The sequence below is a fragment of the Tupaia chinensis genome, unplaced genomic scaffold (genome assembly GCF_000334495.1).
Source record: "Tupaia chinensis unplaced genomic scaffold, TupChi_1.0 Scaffold000539_1, whole genome shotgun sequence".
NCBI classification, from domain to species: Eukaryota; Metazoa; Chordata; class Mammalia; order Scandentia; family Tupaiidae; genus Tupaia; species Tupaia belangeri.
In genome coordinates, this window is record NW_006160052.1 from 2,482,372 (window position 1) to 2,503,261 (window position 20,890).

At 48.0% G+C, this 20,890-nt stretch overlaps 1 protein-coding gene across 2 annotated transcripts in view; it reads right to left on the reverse strand.

Annotated features, from left to right (window-relative positions):
- Positions 1-19,327, reverse strand: part of MMS19 (MMS19 cytosolic iron-sulfur assembly component) — a gene marked incomplete at its 5' end in the record, with an annotated part of 20,742 nt that extends 1,415 nt beyond the window's left edge. The window contains 26 exon segments of one of the 2 annotated variants that reach the window (XM_014591156.1): positions 93-175; positions 460-646; positions 784-840; positions 984-1,084; positions 2,358-2,484; positions 2,695-2,763; positions 2,904-3,006; positions 3,481-3,580; positions 4,463-4,618; positions 5,468-5,617; positions 5,718-5,815; positions 6,136-6,217; positions 6,415-6,540; positions 6,800-6,878; positions 7,127-7,281; positions 7,530-7,668; positions 8,226-8,303; positions 8,684-8,758; positions 9,082-9,168; positions 12,587-12,648; positions 12,739-12,867; positions 13,597-13,666; positions 14,078-14,152; positions 14,531-14,616; positions 15,346-15,446; positions 19,279-19,327. In XM_014591156.1, coding sequence (XP_014446642.1) covers positions 93-175; positions 460-646; positions 784-840; positions 984-1,084; positions 2,358-2,484; positions 2,695-2,763; positions 2,904-3,006; positions 3,481-3,580; positions 4,463-4,618; positions 5,468-5,617; positions 5,718-5,815; positions 6,136-6,217; positions 6,415-6,540; positions 6,800-6,878; positions 7,127-7,281; positions 7,530-7,668; positions 8,226-8,303; positions 8,684-8,758; positions 9,082-9,168; positions 12,587-12,648; positions 12,739-12,867; positions 13,597-13,666; positions 14,078-14,152; positions 14,531-14,616; positions 15,346-15,446; positions 19,279-19,327 — 2,624 coding nt within the window. 2 annotated transcript variants of the gene reach the window in all.
- Positions 19,328-20,890: the final 1,563 nt, after the last annotated feature.

Sequence of the window (20,890 nt, forward strand, 5' to 3'; positions counted from 1 at the left end):
GCCATACTGTGAAGGCCCCGCTTCCTCTTCCCGTGCTGGCCCAGCCTGGGGAGAACAGCTTCAGCACTGCTTACGCTGACTGCACTACTCACCGTGGGCAGTTCTGGCAGGAGGACAGGCTTGGGCAGCCTGTTGAGGACATGCGACAGACCCTTCAGGTAGTTTGGCTTCACGTCTGTGGACAATGGGAAGCTTGGGAGAAGCTGGGCTTAGATATGTCACTGGGAAATTCAGTTTCAGTCTCTGACAAGGCTGAGAAATCAGCCTATGAAGTGGAAAAAAGCCTCCACAGCATGGAAGGAACAGGAAATGCCCATTAAAGGAAATGAAAGTTTATCCCTCCTGGTACAGACTATAATAAAGCTCTAAAGAGTCCCTCAGGCCTACATTGTCTTAGGGAAATGTGTCCAAGCCAAGGAGAGGCAGAATGCTTTGGGGCCTCCCTCTCAGATTCCTCACCTTGGGGAGCGGCATGGAAGCCCTGGACCAAAGCAGGCACGTTATCCGTGAAGAACCTCTGGCGGAACATAATCCGTACTTCGGCGTGGCCAGCACGGGTCAGCACGTCAGTGCAATCAGACATGAGCAGAGAGAAGCCATCTGCCGCCGCGGGGCCTAGTTCCCGATCCCCCAGGAGGCCCGCGAGCTGGAGAAAAGAGAGCCTGTGAGGTGCAGCAGGGGGAAGAATCCAAAACACCAAGAGGAGTCATTCCTGGGAGGAACAGAATCAATAGGAAGTTTTTGTTCAGGTCCTAGGGTCTCTAATCTCCACAAGGAACGTACCCGTGCCGTGAGGCAGGCGCTGAGAGGATGGTATCTGAGCACTAGAGCCTTTGTTACCTGGAGCAGAGAGAGCAGGGCATGAACTCCAGCCCGGAACTCTGAGATACAGACACTTAAGGTTCAGGATCAGACAGGGACGTTTTATCAATATGTAATCAGACATAACTGCTGTCTAACCAGAATCCATTCCAACTCCTTACCCAGAGGAGCAGTGTGAAGGCTTGACTACGGTAGGTCCCCGAGCCCAGACCAGCCTCCACTTTGTCCACAGCCAGCTGCAGGAATTCATCCAGCTGCTGCCCTAAAAAGGGGTGAGAAAATACTGAGGCAAAGACTACGCTTATTTCCTTTACGAGGAGGACGCAAGCCATCTCTGCAGAGTTCCCTGAGAAACCATTAGAAAGGGACAGTGTTGACCTGCCAATGGGGTGGTGGTGAAGGTGGCTGGATCCCACATGGCTTGAGTCCTGTACCTGATGGCTAAAAAACTATACCAGGCACATGTGCATGTGTGCCCAAAATCCTGAGAAAAGAAATACAGAAGGGATTACAGTGGGACCATCCCCATGGGGATGCGTTCTTCCTCCCCGCCCTCGTCTCTGCTGAGTGCCTGTGCCCTCTGGGAAGTTATAAAAAAAAAAACAGGGCTCATATCATCTTGCCTGTAGACAAAACAAAGACTATGAGTGCCTGATGTTATGCAGAGGTGCTACTTTTTTCCCTAGAGGGTACATGCACTCACTAGAAGAGGAGGAGATGAGAAAACACATCCTGTGGAGAATGGTCATGCTACAGTCCCTTCTCCATTTCTCTCTCCTTTCAGGATTTTGGGCATACACATAGAGGTGCCCAGTGTGTTTCTCAAGCTGCCAAGGCCAGAACTTGAACTGTGTGTAGCCACGTGGGATTTGGCCTTCTTTCTTCTCTTTAAAGAATTATTTTAATTTTGCGACCAGCAGTTAGCGTAATGGCTATGTCGCTGGACTTCCATGTAGTCGACCACGGTTCGAGTCCTGGACCCGGTGGCTTAAACTCACGCCGGGCGCATGTGCGCCCAAGATCCTGAGAGGAGAAAGGAAAAGGGATTGCGGGGTGGCCATCCCCCCTGGGGGGTGATTTCTCGCTTTCTGTCTTTCTCTGCCTTTGTGGCGAGCGCACATGCCCTATAGCAAAAACCTCTCAAAAAATTTTTTTAAAAAATTTATTTATTATTATTTTTTAATTTGACCAGAGAGTGAGAAAGTTCAGGCCACTGGGTCCAGGACTTGACCACAGCCAGCCATGAGGGAGTGGCAGTCCCAGGATCTGGCTTTCTCTACAACCAGGCAATGGAGCCAGCCCAGGCTGTCTACTTCTGCTGTTCTCAGGGACAGGTGTATCTGCAGCAGCTCACTGTACAGGTAGACTGGCAGAACTCTGCAAGGTCTTCTCCCTGTTCTCCCAGGACAGTGCTTGAGCAGCTGAAGCTGTTTTAAGACCTTTCTTTTTTTTTTCTTAAAGAGAATGAGGACTAAACTCGGAGACAACACTAGTGGGTGGCTCAGGGTGGCCCCTGACGCAGTCTCCTTCCACACCTGCAGGGTGCTTGTTGAGGAGTCCCGCGAAGCACTTGGCAGCGGCCGTGGAGGAGAAGGGGCAGCCGGAGCAGCAGCTCAGTTCCAAAAGCTCCCGCAGGAGTTGGTTCAGCTGAGGGATCTCCACCTGCAGACAACTTGGCCATTTAGTGGACCCAGACAACGTGTAAACTCGCCTGTAGAACATGGCAGCAAGGACCAGGGTGGATGAGAACTAACTTCTCTAGCAGGGGAAATAAAGGTCAGTTTAGCCGTGGCACATTTCGGCCCAGGGGTTGCCAGGGGTCCACCTCCCTTGCTGGGGTAACACAGGGGACTCCCACGTGTGCTTGCTTACATTTCGAGGCAGGGAGCAGACAAAGGCCATGAGTAGTGCGACCAGCCGCCTCTGCCCCGAGGAGCCGTCCTACAGAGGAAAAGCCCTGTCACACCCAACTGCCAGCAATAGGCTGTCTGCTGCTTTAGCAATCCCTGATGAGCCCTAAAAAGAAGTCTGAAAGACACACTTTCTAAGACTGTCCCTCCTCTGATCATCTGGGCTCTCACCTGGAATGGCTGGAACCTGTTTGGGAAGCTGTTCTCAGGCAGAAAGGAGACGTTGCCATCCAAGAAGAGGGGCACGACGCGGGCGGCACTCTGGGCAGCGAGGCTGGGGGCAGGACCGGGTGTCACCAGGGAGCCAGGACCCTAACCAGCCCTCCTGTACAGCAGTGCTGTTCAGTCTGGGGTTCATGCGGGTCAGCAATGGAACTGGCTCTGAGCTGATGGTCAAGAAATGTTAACCTGGCACAGACTGTGAGGAACCACTCCCGTCGTAGGCTCTGCTGATGAGCAGGGAACTAGGCACAAGTCCCTATCCTCCTGGCGCATATGATCTACTAAGAATCGGGGTACATTTCAAAATACTCTGGGGTGAGCCTTGTGTAGCTGAGACCCACTGCCCTGTGGCTCCCCAGACCCCAAGTCCATGGTACTAAAAGCATCTTCCTTCTGTTTTGTCAGCACGACTTACAGAATACTGCCACCACATTTAAATACAGGTCAAAGGACAGCTCTCTGTGGCTTCTTTCCAAAAATGCTATCCTCTTCCCTGGGTTCAAGCCACATCTGTGATTACACTCACTCGGGGCTCAGGTGGGTGGTGGCAGTGCCAATGACTGACACCAGGGCGGCCAAAACCTCATCTTCCAGCAGCACTTTTCGCAGAGCTGAGGGCTCCTTCTCTGCAAAACCAAACCACACACAGACACACAATCACAACCACAAGGCCATCACTAGGGTTCAGAGAGCCACATGATTAGGTCCTGTCATGGCTGGGACTGGCTAGCGCCACGTCGGTCCTGAGAACCAGCAAGGCACTGGAACAGGCTGGTCTCCAGGGCTACACAGAGCTCTCGGAACGTCTATGTGGCCCGAGACTAGGCAGCGGTGGGAACTATGGGCAGCTAATACGGATGTTCCTAACACCAGGAGTAGCAGTGTTGGTCTTTTAAACATTTAAAGATAACATGGATTGGGTCAGCAGGTGGCATAGAGGTTAAGGTGCTGGACCCTATGTGGCCAACTCTGTGGTTTGAGTCCTGGACCCGGCAGCCTGAAGATCACACCTGGCATGTGTGCATGCATGCCCAAAACCTCAAGAGAAGACTGGAAGAGAAGGGATTGTGATGTGGCCATCCCCCCTGAGGTGGTGGGGAGGACAATGGGTTGCTTGCGCCCCTGAAGAGCACACATACCCTATAGTAAAAAACAAACAAAAACACAAAGCACACACAGATTTACCTCCATGGGCCCCAGTCATGGTGCTGGTCATATACCGAGTGCTCACCGTGTAGCAGGCACCACATGCAATCTTAACTAACTGCACAGCAATCAAATGGAAAAGAGGTATGCGTTCTTTTGAGCACTGCTAATTCTAGTGGACTTTGTTCCAGCCATTGATCAGGTTGGCAACTTTAGCTCTGAAGAGAAATTTCACTCTTGGGACAAAGGACTCAAAGTAAGCCCCTAATGGCACACAGCGCAGTCCCACCAATCCCCAGAGGGTGGCAGTGCTAACACTGTCAGGGGCAGAAACCTCAAGGGTAGAAGGAGGGGGCAGTTACCTGGCATGGAAGCTTGCACAGCCAAGGCAAGCAGGCAAGGTATGGCCGTCTGGTGGAAATACCAGCAGCTCTCGGAGTCCTGCTGGCATTTTTCTGCCACTTGCTGGAGGCTCTGACAGACAGCAATAATTTCACTGGATCCTGCAACCATATTTCCTGTGTGGTGAAAAAGTCAGTATTTTCTGTAGGGTTTTATTAAAAGCAGTCCTGCCAGGAATTTCCAATATAGGTGATGAAAAGAACAGTCAAAGAGGAGCGACTGAAGAGACCAAAGCGTCTTATTAAAGAAGCAAGTCATTCATTCTTTTGGCTGTTCTTTTTCATCTATTCAGACTTCAGAGTTGAGGCTTGCTCTGTGCCAAACTCTGTAAGAGCAGACAGATGTTCCTACTATTCACGTAAGTCTTTATTCATTACAGAGCACGTGCACGCACCACAGAAAAGGCAGGGGAGCACCTCCATGCCATGATCCTCTCCCTCCACCCCGTCTTGGGTACTTGCATGTGTGTCTGGTGTGTTTCAAGCCAGCTGTGCCGGGGATTCAAACCATGTCAGTACGTGAGCTCTGGCTTCTCTTGAGCAGCACGTTGTGTCCAGGAGCCAGCCCCACGTCACTCTTCTACCTCCTCTACACAGCTGTGATTACAACTACTACCTTAAGGAGCAGTCCACAGCTTGGTGGTTAAGGGAGCCGGATCCCACATGGCCAACCATGCGGTTTGAGTCTCAGACCCGAAAGCTTGTAAAACACAATGGGCCTGTGTGTGTGTGCGCCTAAAATCCCCAAAGGAGGGAGAAATGAAGAAGAGATTGTGGTATGACCGCTCCCCATGGGGGTGTAGGGGGGTGCTTTCCCACTTTCCCCCTCTCTCTGGCTGTGCCCTGTAGCAAAAATTAAAAACAACAACAAATTCCTAAAAAAAGAACTATTTCCTTAGAGGGTGTCAATTCCAAACCCGACTAGCTCCAGGTCAGCCCACCTCGCTGATTATTCCTGGCAGTTACCTTTGTTCACCTGCCAGAGGTGCTGCAGTAGTAAAGGCAGTGTCTCCTGGACAATGCTGGGGTGCGTTGATATTGCTGATAAGGCTTGCAGACAGTGCAGACATCGGGAGCATTTAGCGGGCCTGTCTCCTCTAGCCAAGTCTGATTCCCCTGAAGGTAACCCAGGAGACAAGGTTTCCCCATGTGGTGGCAGGCACAAAGATCCCAAAGTCCTATTGGGAGGTGGTGAGCCACAGAAGGGCAGACATACCTAAGCGTAGCTCTTCAGCAAGCTTGGGTACTAGGTGGCTGCTGAAGGCTGCAGGGTAGAGAGTAGCCAGGGTTCCTGATGCTTCCAGTGCTGCCAGCCTGCTGTGGACACAGGACAGTAAGCGTGAGCTGGGCCTTGGCACTCTGTTCTCTTGCTGAGACTGGTAGCAGGTAGACCCAGGAGTGTGGGCTCCCAGATCGCCTTGCTGAAGAGAATTCAAGTACTGCACACTGAGTGGGCATTATGCCCAAAAAAGGGCACAGTCCCACGTCTCCAACCAGTGAGAGCCAAACTCAGAGCCCACCTCCCCTCAGGAGAGCCAGGAGTCAGAAGCCCAGAGCCCTGTCCTTGCTGAATCTGCTGCTGCCAACACAGAGGCAGGGGCAGCTTGCTCTATCTCACTGCTTTAGATTCTCACCAACTCTGGGCATCCTCCTCCAGGAAGCTCAGTCTGTACAGGTGACCCACAGCCAGCTCCAAGTCCCCAGACGATAGGAGGTCTGAAGTTAGAAGGGAACGAAAATCTCACCTTTCTTCCCCCTCCAGCCACCACAACTCTTCCAAAAATCCCATTGGAAATCTCAAATCATTCAGAGTTGTAGTGAGAACAAGGAAGGAAGACTGCTTTCCATGTAGGACAGAGAATGGCAAGGGAAGGACCAATACCCTTATCCTCTCTCATGTTCTCAGGGTGTACCTGGCTGGGCACCCAAGACTGTGAGTGTACGGAGGCCCACAAGCTGGAGCTGGGGGCTGGGATCCGTGAGGGCCATGAATACTAGTGAGCACAGCTGGTCCTTGAAGCCACTCAGAGGCCTTTGATCTATGGAGAGACAGAGGTCAGGTTAGAAGGAAGCCCTTTTACATTCCGTATACCTGGCTCAGCAGATTTGCAAAGATAACTTGGAGCATTGGGAAGAACACTGAGAAAAAAGAAACAGATCTCATCCGTTAAGTGTCCTCTTATGCTATAACCTCAGAACGGGACACGTTCTAGGCTGCTCTCTGTGGCACTCTGCCCTGCTGTCTGCAGGCTGCAGGGCTGGACAGTCCCAGGACACCACGACTGAGGCCGCTCTCACCTTCATCTTCATAGTGCCACTTCTGCTGCAGCTTCAAGAAACCCAGGATCATTTCAAGGATGGTCCGGCGCTGGTTGCTCTGTAATGTTTCAAGGGGTACTAGGGTCAAAGAAGACTGCAAAGGCTTTCAATACTGCTACTCAGTGGTGATGAATTATCCTTTTATATAAGTGCAAGTCAGGAGGAGAGGGGAGAAGGGAACCGGCAGCAGTTAATGGAAGCTAAACCCAAGACATACGGTCTGGGCCCAAGCCGAAGCTCAGCTCCTCTCTTTGACAAAGAGGCCCAAAAATGCAGTCCCGGTGTTCCCCCAGTCTGTGACCTCACCTGGCTGTGTTTGTGAAACTGCTCCAGCAGTAAAGGCAGCACGTTGCTGGTGATGTGCTCGCAGGCCCGGGCAGACGCTCCTGCAGCAGCCTGCAACAGCTTGGCACTGGGCCACACCAGCTTCATGTCTGGCTCACAAAGATGGTGCCTGCAGTCTGGAGAGGCAGCACATCACAGACCCAGGGCAGGCTGCAAGTGGCCCGACCCCTATAGCCTGCAGAGGTTGGAGTGGACACCTGGGATAGTTTGCTAGCAGTTACCACGCAAACTGATTCAGTTCAAAGTAGGGCCGCAGCCCCCAGTCACTAAACACGTGGGAGGTATACACGGAAGGTCACTGGCCCTTAAGGAAGGTCATCTCTGTTGTGCTCACTCCCCTTTCTGGCTGCCATGGCCCCATTACCCTGTAGAATGTTGCTAAGGAAGGAGTCAAGGAGGTCCTCGGCATCAGCCCTCAGCACAGAGCGAGACAGACACGCAGTCAGGGAGCGGAGGGCCGCCAGGCCCTCTGCCTCCACCCGCTCACTTGCCGTCTGGAACACCTGTCAGGGAGGGATCCCATGGCTACTGAGGTGAGCCTGCACCAGATGAGACCCCACCCATCCACTCCCTATTTCCTTGGGGAGGGGGAGCTGAGAACCTTTAGGGCACAACAATGGAAATTAATACCCTAACTGAGTGCCTCCTCAACTGGTGTAGTCTCACCAACTCCTTCGTCCCACTAGGGATTGACTGATATCCATAATTTTAAAGAACAGAATGCCAGCTCTGAGCTGTTGCTGCTGGGATGCCCTAGCCTAACTCTCTCTCCTAGTCAATTCATCATGGTGCCAGGGGCACCATGACCTGTGCTTCTGGCCATGGAAGGACAGAGAGCAGACACTGTGCAGAGGTGGTCAGATATTATCACCAAACAGCCGACTCACAGGGCTCTCGCCCTGTCACTCAACTAGAAATATACCCCCTTGTTTGCTTACTGGACGACCAGGCATAGGACCTTGCTCTGGGGACAACGGAGGCAAAGGACAGGGTGTATTCTCTCCCCTCAAGCCTGACAATAGGGAGTTACCAACAGTGAGATTATCTAAGTAACACTCACCTCTCTGCGGACAGAAGCCCAAAGGCTGGGGAGGAAGTCCTTCAGCTCCTTCTGCCCATACACAGCACAGCACGCGTTCTGCCAAGGGAACTGCGGGTATCAGCTATCTGCACATGTGGGTGTCCCAGGGCGTGCCAGCACCTCCGCATCATGGTACCTGAGGGAGCCTGGCTCTCAGCAGAAATTCCTAATGGTCCTACCCAGGCACAGGAAAACAGGGGCTCGCCCCGACTGAGGGAACAGCAGCATAATGAGGGAGCCCTGCTCAGCTCCTCAGTTACAGCTCGGTTACTGCAGGAGGAGACGAGGCGCTGCTGGGGCTGGAGGTCAACCGGCCTGACCCTGGAGACTCCTTCTCTGAGACCCACAAACTGGCTCCTGGCTTACTGAGAATCGTTATCTTTTGGAGCCCTTAACTTTCTAAAGGCACTTGAATCCTGAGAAAAAAACTCACTCACCAGGGTCTGCAGAGAATCCAATTTGGCACTCAGAATCTCGGAGTCCACTTTCTCAATCAGCAGGGGCAGCAGGAACTAAGGGAGAGAAAAAGGTTCAGCCTGAGATGGGCAGTGTCCTGTACCAGGGTCAATGCGCCCTTACTGCCACCAGGCCCAGGGGCAGGTGCTACACCAAGGAGCTGCACTCAGGTCTGGAGTGTCACTGTAAACCAACCTTGCTACTAAGTGTGGCCCAATTTTCTACATTGAAGGTCTGAAGATGCTTGCCACCTAAGACACTTGCAGGTGTCATACTTTACAATGTACGCAGAATCGTTTTTTTCTTGAAGCTTCTAATGTTCTTTCTTCAGAGCCTTTTATGGACAGAAGCTACATGCCCTAACCTGGGCTAGACCCACCTCAGCAAATCGTGATGTAGAAGCCAGTACTGCTCGAAGACTCAGGATGAGGTCTTCTCGCTGGATACCATGGGGATCATTCGGTGGCTGAAAACGAGAAGGTCCAAGTGTTTGTGTAACTCTTCAGACCACCTTTGGACATAAGCTTGGACCTGGCAACCCTATAGAATAGGGTGATATTTTACACCTGATCTGGAAGAATAATATAATATGAGGCCCCAGTGAGGATATATGCTTGCTCCTTGGGAATGTCTTTTAGGCACTTTCAGAAACAATTAATGATCACACATTCTCTATGTGAGCTAAGTCTCACCATTCAGATAAAAGCACCCTTTCAACTTTCCGGTGCATGGCTCTCTTGCCTGTACATTATATAGTTACTATGTGTCAGTATATACCGTTTCCCTATAAAACATATGTGCCTTTTAAAAATGTGAATATTGTTTATAATCTATTTTTTTCACTTAACATATTAAGACCATTTTTCTATGGTATATAAATTCTTTTTTTAAAAAACAATTATTTAATTTCATTTATTATTATCATTTTAAAAAATGTGACCAGAGAGAGAGAGAGAGAAAGAGAGAAAGTCAAAGTGAAAAAGCAAACCACCAAGCCCAGGGCTTGAACTGCAGTTGGCCCTGTAGGAATCCAGTGCCCTTAACCACCATGCCACCAGCTGGCCCCTATAATTATTCTTTCATATATTAGTTTTAGTGGTTGATACTATCTCGTGTAGTTGAGCTCATTTGTTTTACAAATTCCTCTCTAATGTCCATTTTTTTCACCCTTATAAAAAACAGTAATTCTGACAACATGAAAGCATTGGTGATTTCTGTATCAAGATGGCAGACTGAAAACATGAGTGAGATTTTTCTTTCCCCTTTGAAAACTCCTCCACCAAAAATACAGCAAAGGGATTTTCTTTTTATAAAAGACATAAGGCTAGGGGTGGAAGAGAACAGGATAAGAGATATTAGTGACCAAGTTTTAGAAGCTAAATAATAGATAAGAAGAAAATGACTTAACAGACCCAAAACGATGGAATCATAGGCGGACTTTGAGAAAGCCAAATGAACTGGCATCACCAGGCACCTTTTGGGGGGGGATGGGGTTAGAGAAGCAATCTGATTTCCTCGATTGCCTCCAAACTCCTTCCAAACTGTGGCCGAATCTGGGGGCTCACTCCTCCAGAGAGGTAGGACTGAGGTCATTTGTCTTAGAGATGCAGGTGCAATGAAGGGTCTGGGGCCTGTACTAAAAGAGGAGCCTACATGGCATGGGAGTGATGCTGAAATTTTCAGTTCCTTCTGGCCCCACCTGCCTACAGTCAGACCTCTCCCTCAACATAGGTCCAAGGTCTTTTTCCAGAAGAAAAAAGATGAGCCCAAGGGGTCAGCAGGTGCTATAGTGGTTAAGGCACTGGACTCCCAAACAGCTGATTCAGTTCAAGTCTCAGACCTGGCAGCTTGAAAACCATGCCGGGCATATGTGCGTGCATGCCCAAAATCCTGAGAGGAGAGAGAAAGGATTATGGCATGGCCATCGCTCTTGGCAAGCAATCTCTCACTTTCTCTGTCTCTCTCCAAAGTGTGCATGTGCCCTATGGCAAAAAAAGACTAGTCCATGGGACCAGCAGGTGGCATGGTGGTTAAGGTGCTGGACACTCCCACATGGCCAACCACCGTTTGAGTCACGGACCTGGTGGCTTCCTTTTCCACTTTCCCTTTCTTTCTCTGTGTCTCTCTCTGGCCAAATTAAAAAATATAAATGAATGAACAAACCAAATTAAATAAATAATTCTTTAAAAAAAAAAAAAAAAAAAAAAAGACTAGCCCAAGAGGAAGAATACTTGGGGTTTTCCCAATCTGTTCATGCATGTCACTCTATAAGGAAGGTTCACACTCAACAAGCCCATCCCTTGTGCTCAAAGCTCCCACTCAGTTTTATAAACCTCTCTGAAACATGTGCAGACTCCCAAGAATTACCAAAATAAAATGAAAAAAAAAAAAAAAAAAACAAACTTGGAGGAAACAAGGACTAAGTGGGGAGAAGAACTATTATTTTTTTTTTTTTTGGAGAGATTTTTGCTATAGGGCACGTGCGCTCGCCAGACAGACAGAGAGAGACATAGAGACAGAAAGCGAGAAATCACCCCCCCAGGGGGGATGGTCACGCCGCAATCCCTTCTCCTCCATTCTTCTCTCGGGATCTTGGGCACGCACGCACACGCGCCCGGCATGAGTTTTAAGCCACCGGGTCCAGGACGCGAACCACGGTCAACTACGTGGGAGTCCAGCGACATAGCCATTACGCTAACTGCTGGTTCCCAAGGGAGAAGAACTATTCAAATGTAATGTATCATTAATATTTTCAAGTGAGATAAGTGGGTAATCCCCCCATGAATGAAACAAAAACGAAAAGCTAGAAGATATTCAGAGATCAACAGCAACAGAACTCTTGGAAATTCAAAGCATGAGTGTAGAAATGGAGGGAAAAAAATCAATGAAAAGGGTTACTAAGACATATGCTGGTCCTGGCTGACAACAAAGAAACTTGGTGGTAGAGAGATTTCTCACCATTTTTTATCTTTTGGACTTCAAATTATGCAAATGTATTATCTTTTCAAAAACAAAGCAAAACACAAAATAAGAGTTTGGTAGTCAAAATAAGATCTTTAAAATGTCAAACGCAGAGATGGTCTTCTGTATTAGGAACAGGGATATGATTATGAAAGGGATGATAAGAACTGGGAGAGGTGGTCTCAAGTTACATGTCAACTAAGATAAGAAATTCCCCACAGCAAAGATGGCTATGTCATTTTAAAGGTGGAGGGAGTCAACATTCCCATGATGTTTGAAGAACTGCAACAGAACTCCTTTCATTTATTCCAAACTACTAATGCTTGTGACACGCACACCCACACGTGCCCATACAGGAGACCCCTGAGTATCTGGAAGTAGACAAAATCAAGTGCAGAATGGGAGGCAGGCCTGAGAGGGTCAGAGCAAAAAACTTCTTAGACATACTGTGCTCAACTGTGCCTTCTCAGTTTTGTCACTTTGTTTCTACCACTTGAGAAGCCCTCTACCTCCAGAATTGTATCCTATGCATCCCTGGAAACCAGCTGAAATCCTATCTTATCTGTGAGGTTAGTTCCTGCCTACTCTAGCTCACACTGAACCTGTCTCCTCTGAGCAACTACAGCATCACTCATTTGGGTACCTAATATCATACTGTTACTTAAATGTTTCAGCTTCCAAGGGCAGGGACCATGCTTTACAACACTGTAGCCCTCAGTGTCAAGTGCATTGATGAAGAGCCCCTAAATATCTGCTTTAACTCCTTCCTGATGTCAAATGCTTCTATTTCCCAGGTTATTAAAATGTAAATTCACCACAGCAGGGACTGTTTCGTTTACTTGTACCCTAAAGGCCTAGACAGGGCCCAGGACATGGTGGGTACTCAACAAATATTTGAATGAATGAATGAAGGTGCTACTTACAGGGGTAAAATCAATAGGAAAATAACAGGACGTCACTTCAAACAGCTCCTCCACAAAGGGTCCTGTGGCAACAGAGAAAGAATGAGGTTGACTTATCATCTTTACTCATCTCACAAGCCCCAACCAGCTAATTCACAGCTTCCAAGACATACCCAGGCTATAGTCCCTGGAGATGAGGTCATGGACAATGCGGAAGGCCACCAGAAGATTACGGGGGTCCTTTTCCCCATCCATCACCTGGATGAAGCCAAAGGTGAAGTCAGCTCCTAGGCCTTTTAACTCTGGGGAGGAGAGAACAAGGTCAAACTATCCCAAGGGATAGAGTGATTTAGCTTTCCTCTGGCTTGTGTTCTCCTTCTGCTGTCACGACCTCCCTGTTGTGGTCTAGATAATGGTTTATTCTCAAAGGGTCATGTTTTGGAACATAGTCCTAGTGGGTGGTGACTAGATTATGGAGAAACTGGCTTCATGAAAGGATAAATGTTTGTGAGAGACTGACTTCCAGCTCTTGGGAAGAGGGTTTGGTTGTTGGAGAGTGGGATGCCTGCCTTCTGCATGTGTCCACCACCCTCTCTGCTTCTGTCAGCTATATTACGATGTAGCCTTAGACTTTCCAGTTGCCAGAATCGTGAGTCAAATAAACCTCTATTTCTTTATTCATTTCCCAGGTATTTCTGTTAGCAATGCGATAACAGACTAATACAGTCTCCTTTCCTGCCTCAGAGAAAAAAAAACAAAACATTTTTTTGTCTCTATTCCAAGAGAAGTACTGGGGGATGTTCACCAAATACATATACTGTTGCAGAGGCCAGAATCTGAAACAAAGGCTCAAACAACTCTGCCTTCCTTTATTTCACTGGAGAGAGAGTAGACTCTCAGTTTGCCCGTAACATTTTTCTCTCATAATACTCGCTCTTCTATATAACCCCGAGAGTAGATGAGTCCCTACTAGTGGGGAAAAGAAACTAAGATGTGCTTGATTTTCAGATCCCCCACAGCCCTATTCTCACCTTCTTCCCGGGTTTGCATGAAATTGGTGATGATATTGTAGACTGTGTGCCGGTCCACCTGTGGCAGGGACTTGACAGGACAGAGGAGAAAGGAAGTCAGTGAAGATCAAAGACTACCTCCACTGACAGAACTACTTCCTGCTTTACCACCTCCAATTGGACAGTGCTCTCTATACCAGCATAGGCTCAACCTAAGAGGAACTGTAGGGAACTATGGCTACTGACACAGCAGTCCAGCAATGATGCCAACAGCCCAGACCTGTCTGATGGGTGCTTTACTTTCTTTAGGTGTAAGAGGACACAGGTCAAACATACTGGCATGCATCCTTCTCCTTATCTGGTAGCAAGGAATGACATATAACTATGGTGCACAAGGATCCACAAGAGTTCAGAACTTAGAGAGCAATGGCTCTTGCCCTCTGAGTCTAGTTATATTAGTGCCAGGGAGACAAAGAATAGCAACTAGACAGTTACCACTCACCTGAACATGTACCTCCTGGAAGATGGCTTTAAGTACAGAGACAGCCAGTCCTGGGGGCAGGGCCACACACAGGCTCTGGGGCAGAAGGGAAGATACATGAACACTGATGGAATATAGCATGGCTTCCACAATAAAACCCACAGCAGGCTTAGTTAGCTGCAGTGGAAAACATAACTTCCTGGTTCAAGAAGAAGTACTAAGAGTAAGATGCTTTATCAAGCCAATTAGTTCTCTATAGCTCCTTCTAGTTTGGCTCTGAATTTCAGTTCCCCAAAGGATGCTTTTACTCTCTAGAGTAAAACCTAAGCAGAGCTGCTTGACACTACTTTATTTAGCCCCGCATTTGAGCATCTGCTTTTATGTACCTGAAGCCTCACCCCAAAAGATAAGGGGAAAACTGGATGGGGATAAAGTCTCCGCAAACACAGATATGTAACGAAAAGGAGAACTCACAAGTGCCCTTAGACCCTGCAGGACAGAAGGGATCACCAGATGATGGTCCTTCAGCCGGTTCTCATAGAACAGGACCAGGTGGACCACTGCACAAACGACATTCAGATACGAGGTTACACAGGCGTGAGAACGACCCGCTAGCTCTGTTCCTTCCTTGTCTGTAAGGGTTGTTCCTGTTTGGGCCTCACTTCACATTTTCTCACTCATCAGGATATAAACCATGCCCTCCCATTTGAAGGAATCTTGACTTGATAAGTCAGGAAAACAGCAGAACATCTCTCCTTACCCACTTGCATACAGGTTCACAGTAAAACCCACTCTCAGTCCTGTACCTGTCTTCTACAGAACTGGGATTTGCAATTTTTTTCTTAAAAGACTAGACAGTAAACAGTACAGGTGCTCAGAACACATCTGAGGCAGCTACCCCACACTGCCATTGTAACATGAAAGCAATAGGTAGGTAAATGGGTGAAGCTGCATTCCAATTAAATTTTATTTATAAAAACAGCCTGTAGCTTGCCTACCCCTGTTATAGAAGGTAAGCAAGTTACTGTTTTTTTTTTCTTAGAACCTCAAAGGATTTTTACATTTCATTACTTTTTCTCTCTGTGCATGAAAGACTACTTTGTCCACTTTGCAGAGTGGTGAAAGATACGGTAAAAAAACAAAAGCTGTCTAAGACTACATGTGAAATCTGCGTGTCTTATGTCTTACTTCCGATCACCTCTGCCACTTGTACCAGAGAGGAAAAGACCCTGAGTTAACAGCTCAGACACCTTACGCCCAGGAAGACATCCCCCTCGTGATGCCAGTACCTTCCTTCTCCAGGAGCAAGGAATGACACTGGAGCAGCACCTGTGACAGAAGCTGAATTCCTCGTGCCCGAGTCCGGGGTTCTGGATTCTCTAGAGAAGACCTGGGATAAAGTAGGCAAGAGAGAGCTTGCCATGACACAATTCAAATATTTTTTTTAAAGAGAGATTTTTACTATAGGGTATGTGTGCTCGACAGAGAGACAGAAAGTAAAAAATTACACACGCAACCCCCCACGATGGGATGGCCATGCTGAAATCCCTTCTTTTCCACTCTCCTCTTGGGATTTTGGGCACACATGCAAACGTGCCTGGTGTGTGCTGCTAGGTCTGGGATCATAGTCAACTACATGGGAGTCCAGTGATGTAGCCATTATGCCATCTGCTGGTCCCCACAGTTCAAACTTTTTTAAAAGACATTTTTGCTATAAGGAGTGTGTGCTCACTAGAGAGACAGAGAAAAAGACAGAAAGCAAGAAATCACCCCTCAGGGGAGATGGCGACGCTGCAATCCCTTTTCTTCCATTCTCCTCTTGGGATTCTGTACATGCGTACACATGAGCCCAGCGAGAGTTTTAAGCCGGCAGGTCTGGAACCTGAACTGCGATTAGCCATGTGGGGGCCCAGTAACGTAACCATTATGCCATCTGCTGGTCCCTACAGTTCAAACTTTGAAAGGGATAAATATTTTGAGTCACACTCCACACCTGAGCAAGGAAGCAGAGCCAAACCCTCTTACAAAGAGTAAAACTGGCCCAAGAAAGTATTCCTGAAGTTATGGCATGAAAGACACTAGTAAGGACAGAAGTCTAAAGAACTGAGCCCTACACTGACCTGGCACATCGTTACAGGCACCTGTGACACTGCGGCCCCAGCTGGCATCTAATGAGCATTCTGCTTACTCTTCCTCCCCAGTGGTATCATTGTGGCATCCCTCTGAAATAGAGCTAGGCAGCTACCCACAGGGCTTGAGAGACAATTGGCACCTGCGGCTTCTACCAAAACAAGAGGAGAATAAATATATATATATTTAAAGATTTATTATTTATTCATTCATTCATTCCTTCATTCTAATTTGACCAGAGAGAGACAAACAGAGAGAGGAAAGTGAGAAAGCAAGTCGCCAGGTCCAGGACTCGAACCGTGGTCGACCATGTGGGAGTGTCCAGCACCTTAACCACTACGCCTGCTGGTCCCCGAGAATAAATATATTTTTATAAAGTACTGTGGTGGAGAATAACAACTGAGGTCCTGGGGGGCAACCACCACACACACACACACACACACACACACACACACACACACACGTGTGCGTGGGCACATATGTGCGCTTTATAACTGGAACATTAGAAAGTAAGATGGCCAGAACAAAGGTTTTAACTATGTAGGGTCACTGGTATGGGGGTATGGGAGAAGCTAGATTGAACCAACAAGGAGGTGACTTAGCTTTGAAATAGCTTTACAGAGATAACACTTAAACATTCTAAGAAGTAATCTCAGTAGCAAGTCAAAGGTCTCTGCCCACAGCAGCTATGTCAGACCTGAGGACAAGGAGATACATCAGTGGGAGAAATGGGACACAAGATCACTCCGAGAGGATCCTCAAGATAGGATGGAAGAAAGGGGACTGCAGTCTGACCAGATCCTGTGGAGGGTGCTCTCTCTCTCTCTCATATGTGCACACAGGTGCTCCATCATGAATACAGGAAAAACACAAAAACAGCCCCAAACACAAACACTCAGGTAGCAGTATCTGGAATAGCCAAAAAGCAGAAAGAACCAGCCAACTGCAGGGCACAGCAGAAACGTGAAGCTGCACAATGCCAAGGCTGTCAAAGGCCCTGACTCTGTGAACTACCGGGCATGCACATGTCCTGACTCTGGCTGACTGAAGCTGGGGGTGGACTGTGGTATCAAGACCCTGCTGAGGGACCAGCAGTTAGCGTAATGGCTATGTTGCTGTACTCCCATATAGTCGACCGCGGTTCGTGTCCTGGACCCAGTGGCTTAAAACTCACGCTGGGAGCGTATGCGTGCATGCCCAAGATCCTGAGAGGAGAATGGAGGAGAAGGGACTGTGGCATGGTCATCCCCCCCCGGGGGGTGATTTCTCGCTTTCTGTCTCTCTGTCCCTCCCTGTCTGGCGAGCACACGCGCCCTATAGCAAAAACCTCTCCAAAAAAAAAAAAAAAAAAAAAGACCTTGCTGAGTGTTCTTCACACAATAGACAAAATAAATAATCTCACAGTTTAGATGCCCACCAACTGTTGACTGACTCAACAAAATGTGGCCTATCTGTACAACAGAATATTATTCAGCATGTAAAGAAATACAGAACTGACATATGCTACAACATGGACGAGCCTTAAAACTCACAAAACCTGAAAGATGCACGGTCACACACTGCGGGATTCCACGTGTACATAATTTCTAGAAAAGGTGAATCAATACAGACTGAAAATAGATGAATGACTTCCAGGAGCTGAGAAGAGAAGAGAAGGAGGGGACCAGCAGATGGTGTTGTGGTTACGTTGCTGGACTCCCATATAGTTGAGCATGGTTTAAGTCTGGGACCCAGAGGCTTGAGGCGTGTGTGCCCCCAAAATCCCAAGAGAAAAATGTAGAAGAAGGGATTGTGGCATGGCCATCTTTCCTGGGGAGGTGATTTCTCACTTCCTATCTCTCTGGTGAGCACACATACCCTGTAGCAAAAATCTCTCTTTAAAAGAAAAAAAAAAAGAGAGAAAGAGAGAGAAGGAGGAATAACTTCTAATGGCTAGCGTTTTCTTTTTAGAGAAGTGAAAATGTTCCCAAATTGATTATGGCAAGGACTGTACAAATCTGTGAATATAGTAAAAGCCATGAAATTATATACCCTAAAATAGGGACCTTTATGATATGTGAATTAATGTTTTTTTAAAGAACAGATCAAGGCCACAACACTGTGAATAGAAAAGCCAACAGGTATGTTATGTGGGAGAAATGCTTAACAGTTAGTTTTTCTTTTACTTCCCTGATTTTCTTTTTCTTTCTTTCTTTCTTTCTTTTTTTTTTTTTGAGAGGTTTTTGCTATAGGCTCACTAGAAAGAGACAGACAGAGAGACAAAGTGAGAAATCACACCCCGGGGGGATGGCCACTCTGCAGTCCCTTCTCCTTCATTCTCTTCTCGGGATCCTGGGCATGCACACACATGTACCGTGTGAATTTAAGCCACTGGCTCCGGGACTCAAACCGTGGTCAACTACATGGGTGTCCAGCGACACAGCCATTATGTCAACTGCTGGTCCTCTACTTCCCTGATTTTCTAGTGTTCTGTTTTAAGACATGCTAGCTATGAAAGCTAATAACCTTTTCTAATAAGACCTGTTCATCTAAATGGTCTTCCAGGTATGAAACATGAGGAAAGCAGGCATTAGACTATAAACACATTATTCTTCTGGTGCTTGGAGTCACTGGTTCTCACATTGCTCTTCCAGCTGCTTCCCGAACCTTTTTCCTCAGTTGGGGGTCTGGTGCAGGGCCAGCTGCCTGGCGATGCCCCGGGCAGGGCCCACAGCTCCTGTGAGTCAGGTCCAAGCTGACTAGAATCATGCTGGGGTGAGCGGGGCTGAAACAGCACAGGAGCAATCCCAGCTCTAATTAAACCACAGTTGATGGCCCTCAACCACCCACTGCAGCCTGAACCTGTGGGCTGAGCCAGGAGCTCATGTGCCCACGGCTGTGTCCTCCCAGTTGCTACCTTAAGAGGCCTCAGCCAGGCGACATGAAGCTTTTTTTCAGGAGAAATAATTAAAAGAGAGAGGTTTCAACTGAGGTATTGATACAGAAGGGGTGGTGCTGGGCTGCAGGGGGAGTGTGCACTCTAGAAGAGTAGCGATGTACATGTGACTTCAGTGTGCAAGCAGGGATGTGAGCATTCTAGAGCACACACTTACCCAAGGGCTTCCACCACCTGTAACACTGTATAGCTGCCGGATTTCACATCTAGAAGAAATAGAAGAAAGAGAATGGTATTTAGAAACCAAGATCTGGGTGTGGATGTGACACTGCTAGTAAGATGTCACTGCTGGGTCCCCTCAGCAGACCTAGGAGAAACACATATGTATATATTCTAGCCCGTGCATACATATGTACCGTATGTACTTACCCACATATATTAAACTAAACCCAAGATCACATTAAGTCTCTAACTATAATCCTGTACCACAAGGCTCCTCCCCTAGCCTTCCCACTTTGCTTATTTATAACTTCTCTGATACCAAGGAAAGCGCTTCCTATTACCTACCGTTTACTATTTGTTTGACCTTGGTATAACTGTGAATTACTTTCAGAACTGCCAACTCCCCTGAGAAACAAATTTATACGCAGAGTACAGTGTTTATGCGCAGTTTTTGTCTTCAGCCTTACAGTGTTTCCAGACAAAACATTTTCCAAAGTCACTTAGGTCAGCTCTCCCCACCACACCCCCAGTGAGGAGATGTCATACACTAGTAATAGAGTGAGATTCGTTTTTCAAAGTCTGCAGTTCGTCTTAGGAGAAAAGGGAGACTTCTCACTGTGTCCCTTTTGTACATTTTAAATGCTGTACCACGTGATTATATTAGTTATTTTGTGCAATTTTAGCAGCACAACTCATACGGATTGAACAGAACTCATCATAGTTTCAAAGGGAAAGCAGAGTAAAAAGGTAACAGTCCTCATAGTTTGGTTAACATAGAGGAGCTCTAGCTCAGTAAGATGACCAAGGAGTCAGCGCACGCCTCACTGAACTACAGAGCTGTGTTCTGACACGTGCACCGCTGGGCGCCTCCGTGGTTTCACATCGCAGAGTGCACTCACACACAGACGGCACAGCCTAGCACACACCTAGGCTTCGGCTCCTCGTGGGACCCTGGCCGAACATGTGGTCCATCTGTCTTGACTGGAATGCCGTCAGGGCACGCAGCCTGTTCTGGGTTCCAAACCCACCTGCTTCTAAATGCGTGACCTTAATAGTTCTCACCAACACAGGAGAAAGTGAAAAAGAGGCCTGAGAAAAACCCAACCCTCCGCCCCCCCTTAAGCATGCAGTCCAAGAGGAGCAGTTGTGAGCTGAGCTTGGCAGAGGCTGACTCTGGTACTAGGGTAAGAAGGCCATGAGGCTGAGGAACAGGAGAGCTCTAGTCAGGATTCGCAGCCCGTGACTGGCACCAATTTAGACATCGGGCACTTAGCTCTGCTAGTGCCAGGGTGTGGAAGGCCCAGCTGCTTCCCCCAGCTCCTCAGAAAGAGCCCAGGGAGAAAATGCACAGGCTATAGGGTGGGGGAGGGGGCAGCAGCCAGACTGTGGGGACAAGGGACAAAGAACGCGAGGTTCCATACCCATTTCCTTAATGGCAATACTTAGATGAGGAGAAACAGCTACTTTTGCATTAGAGACCATGAAAGATCTTTGCACCATCTGGGAGGATAGAAAAGGTACTTCCTTGGAATCCCCTGGTTAGAGCCTAAACACTCTTCTGTCACTAAAAATGGCAGCCTCAGAAGTTAGCAACTGTACACAGAAAG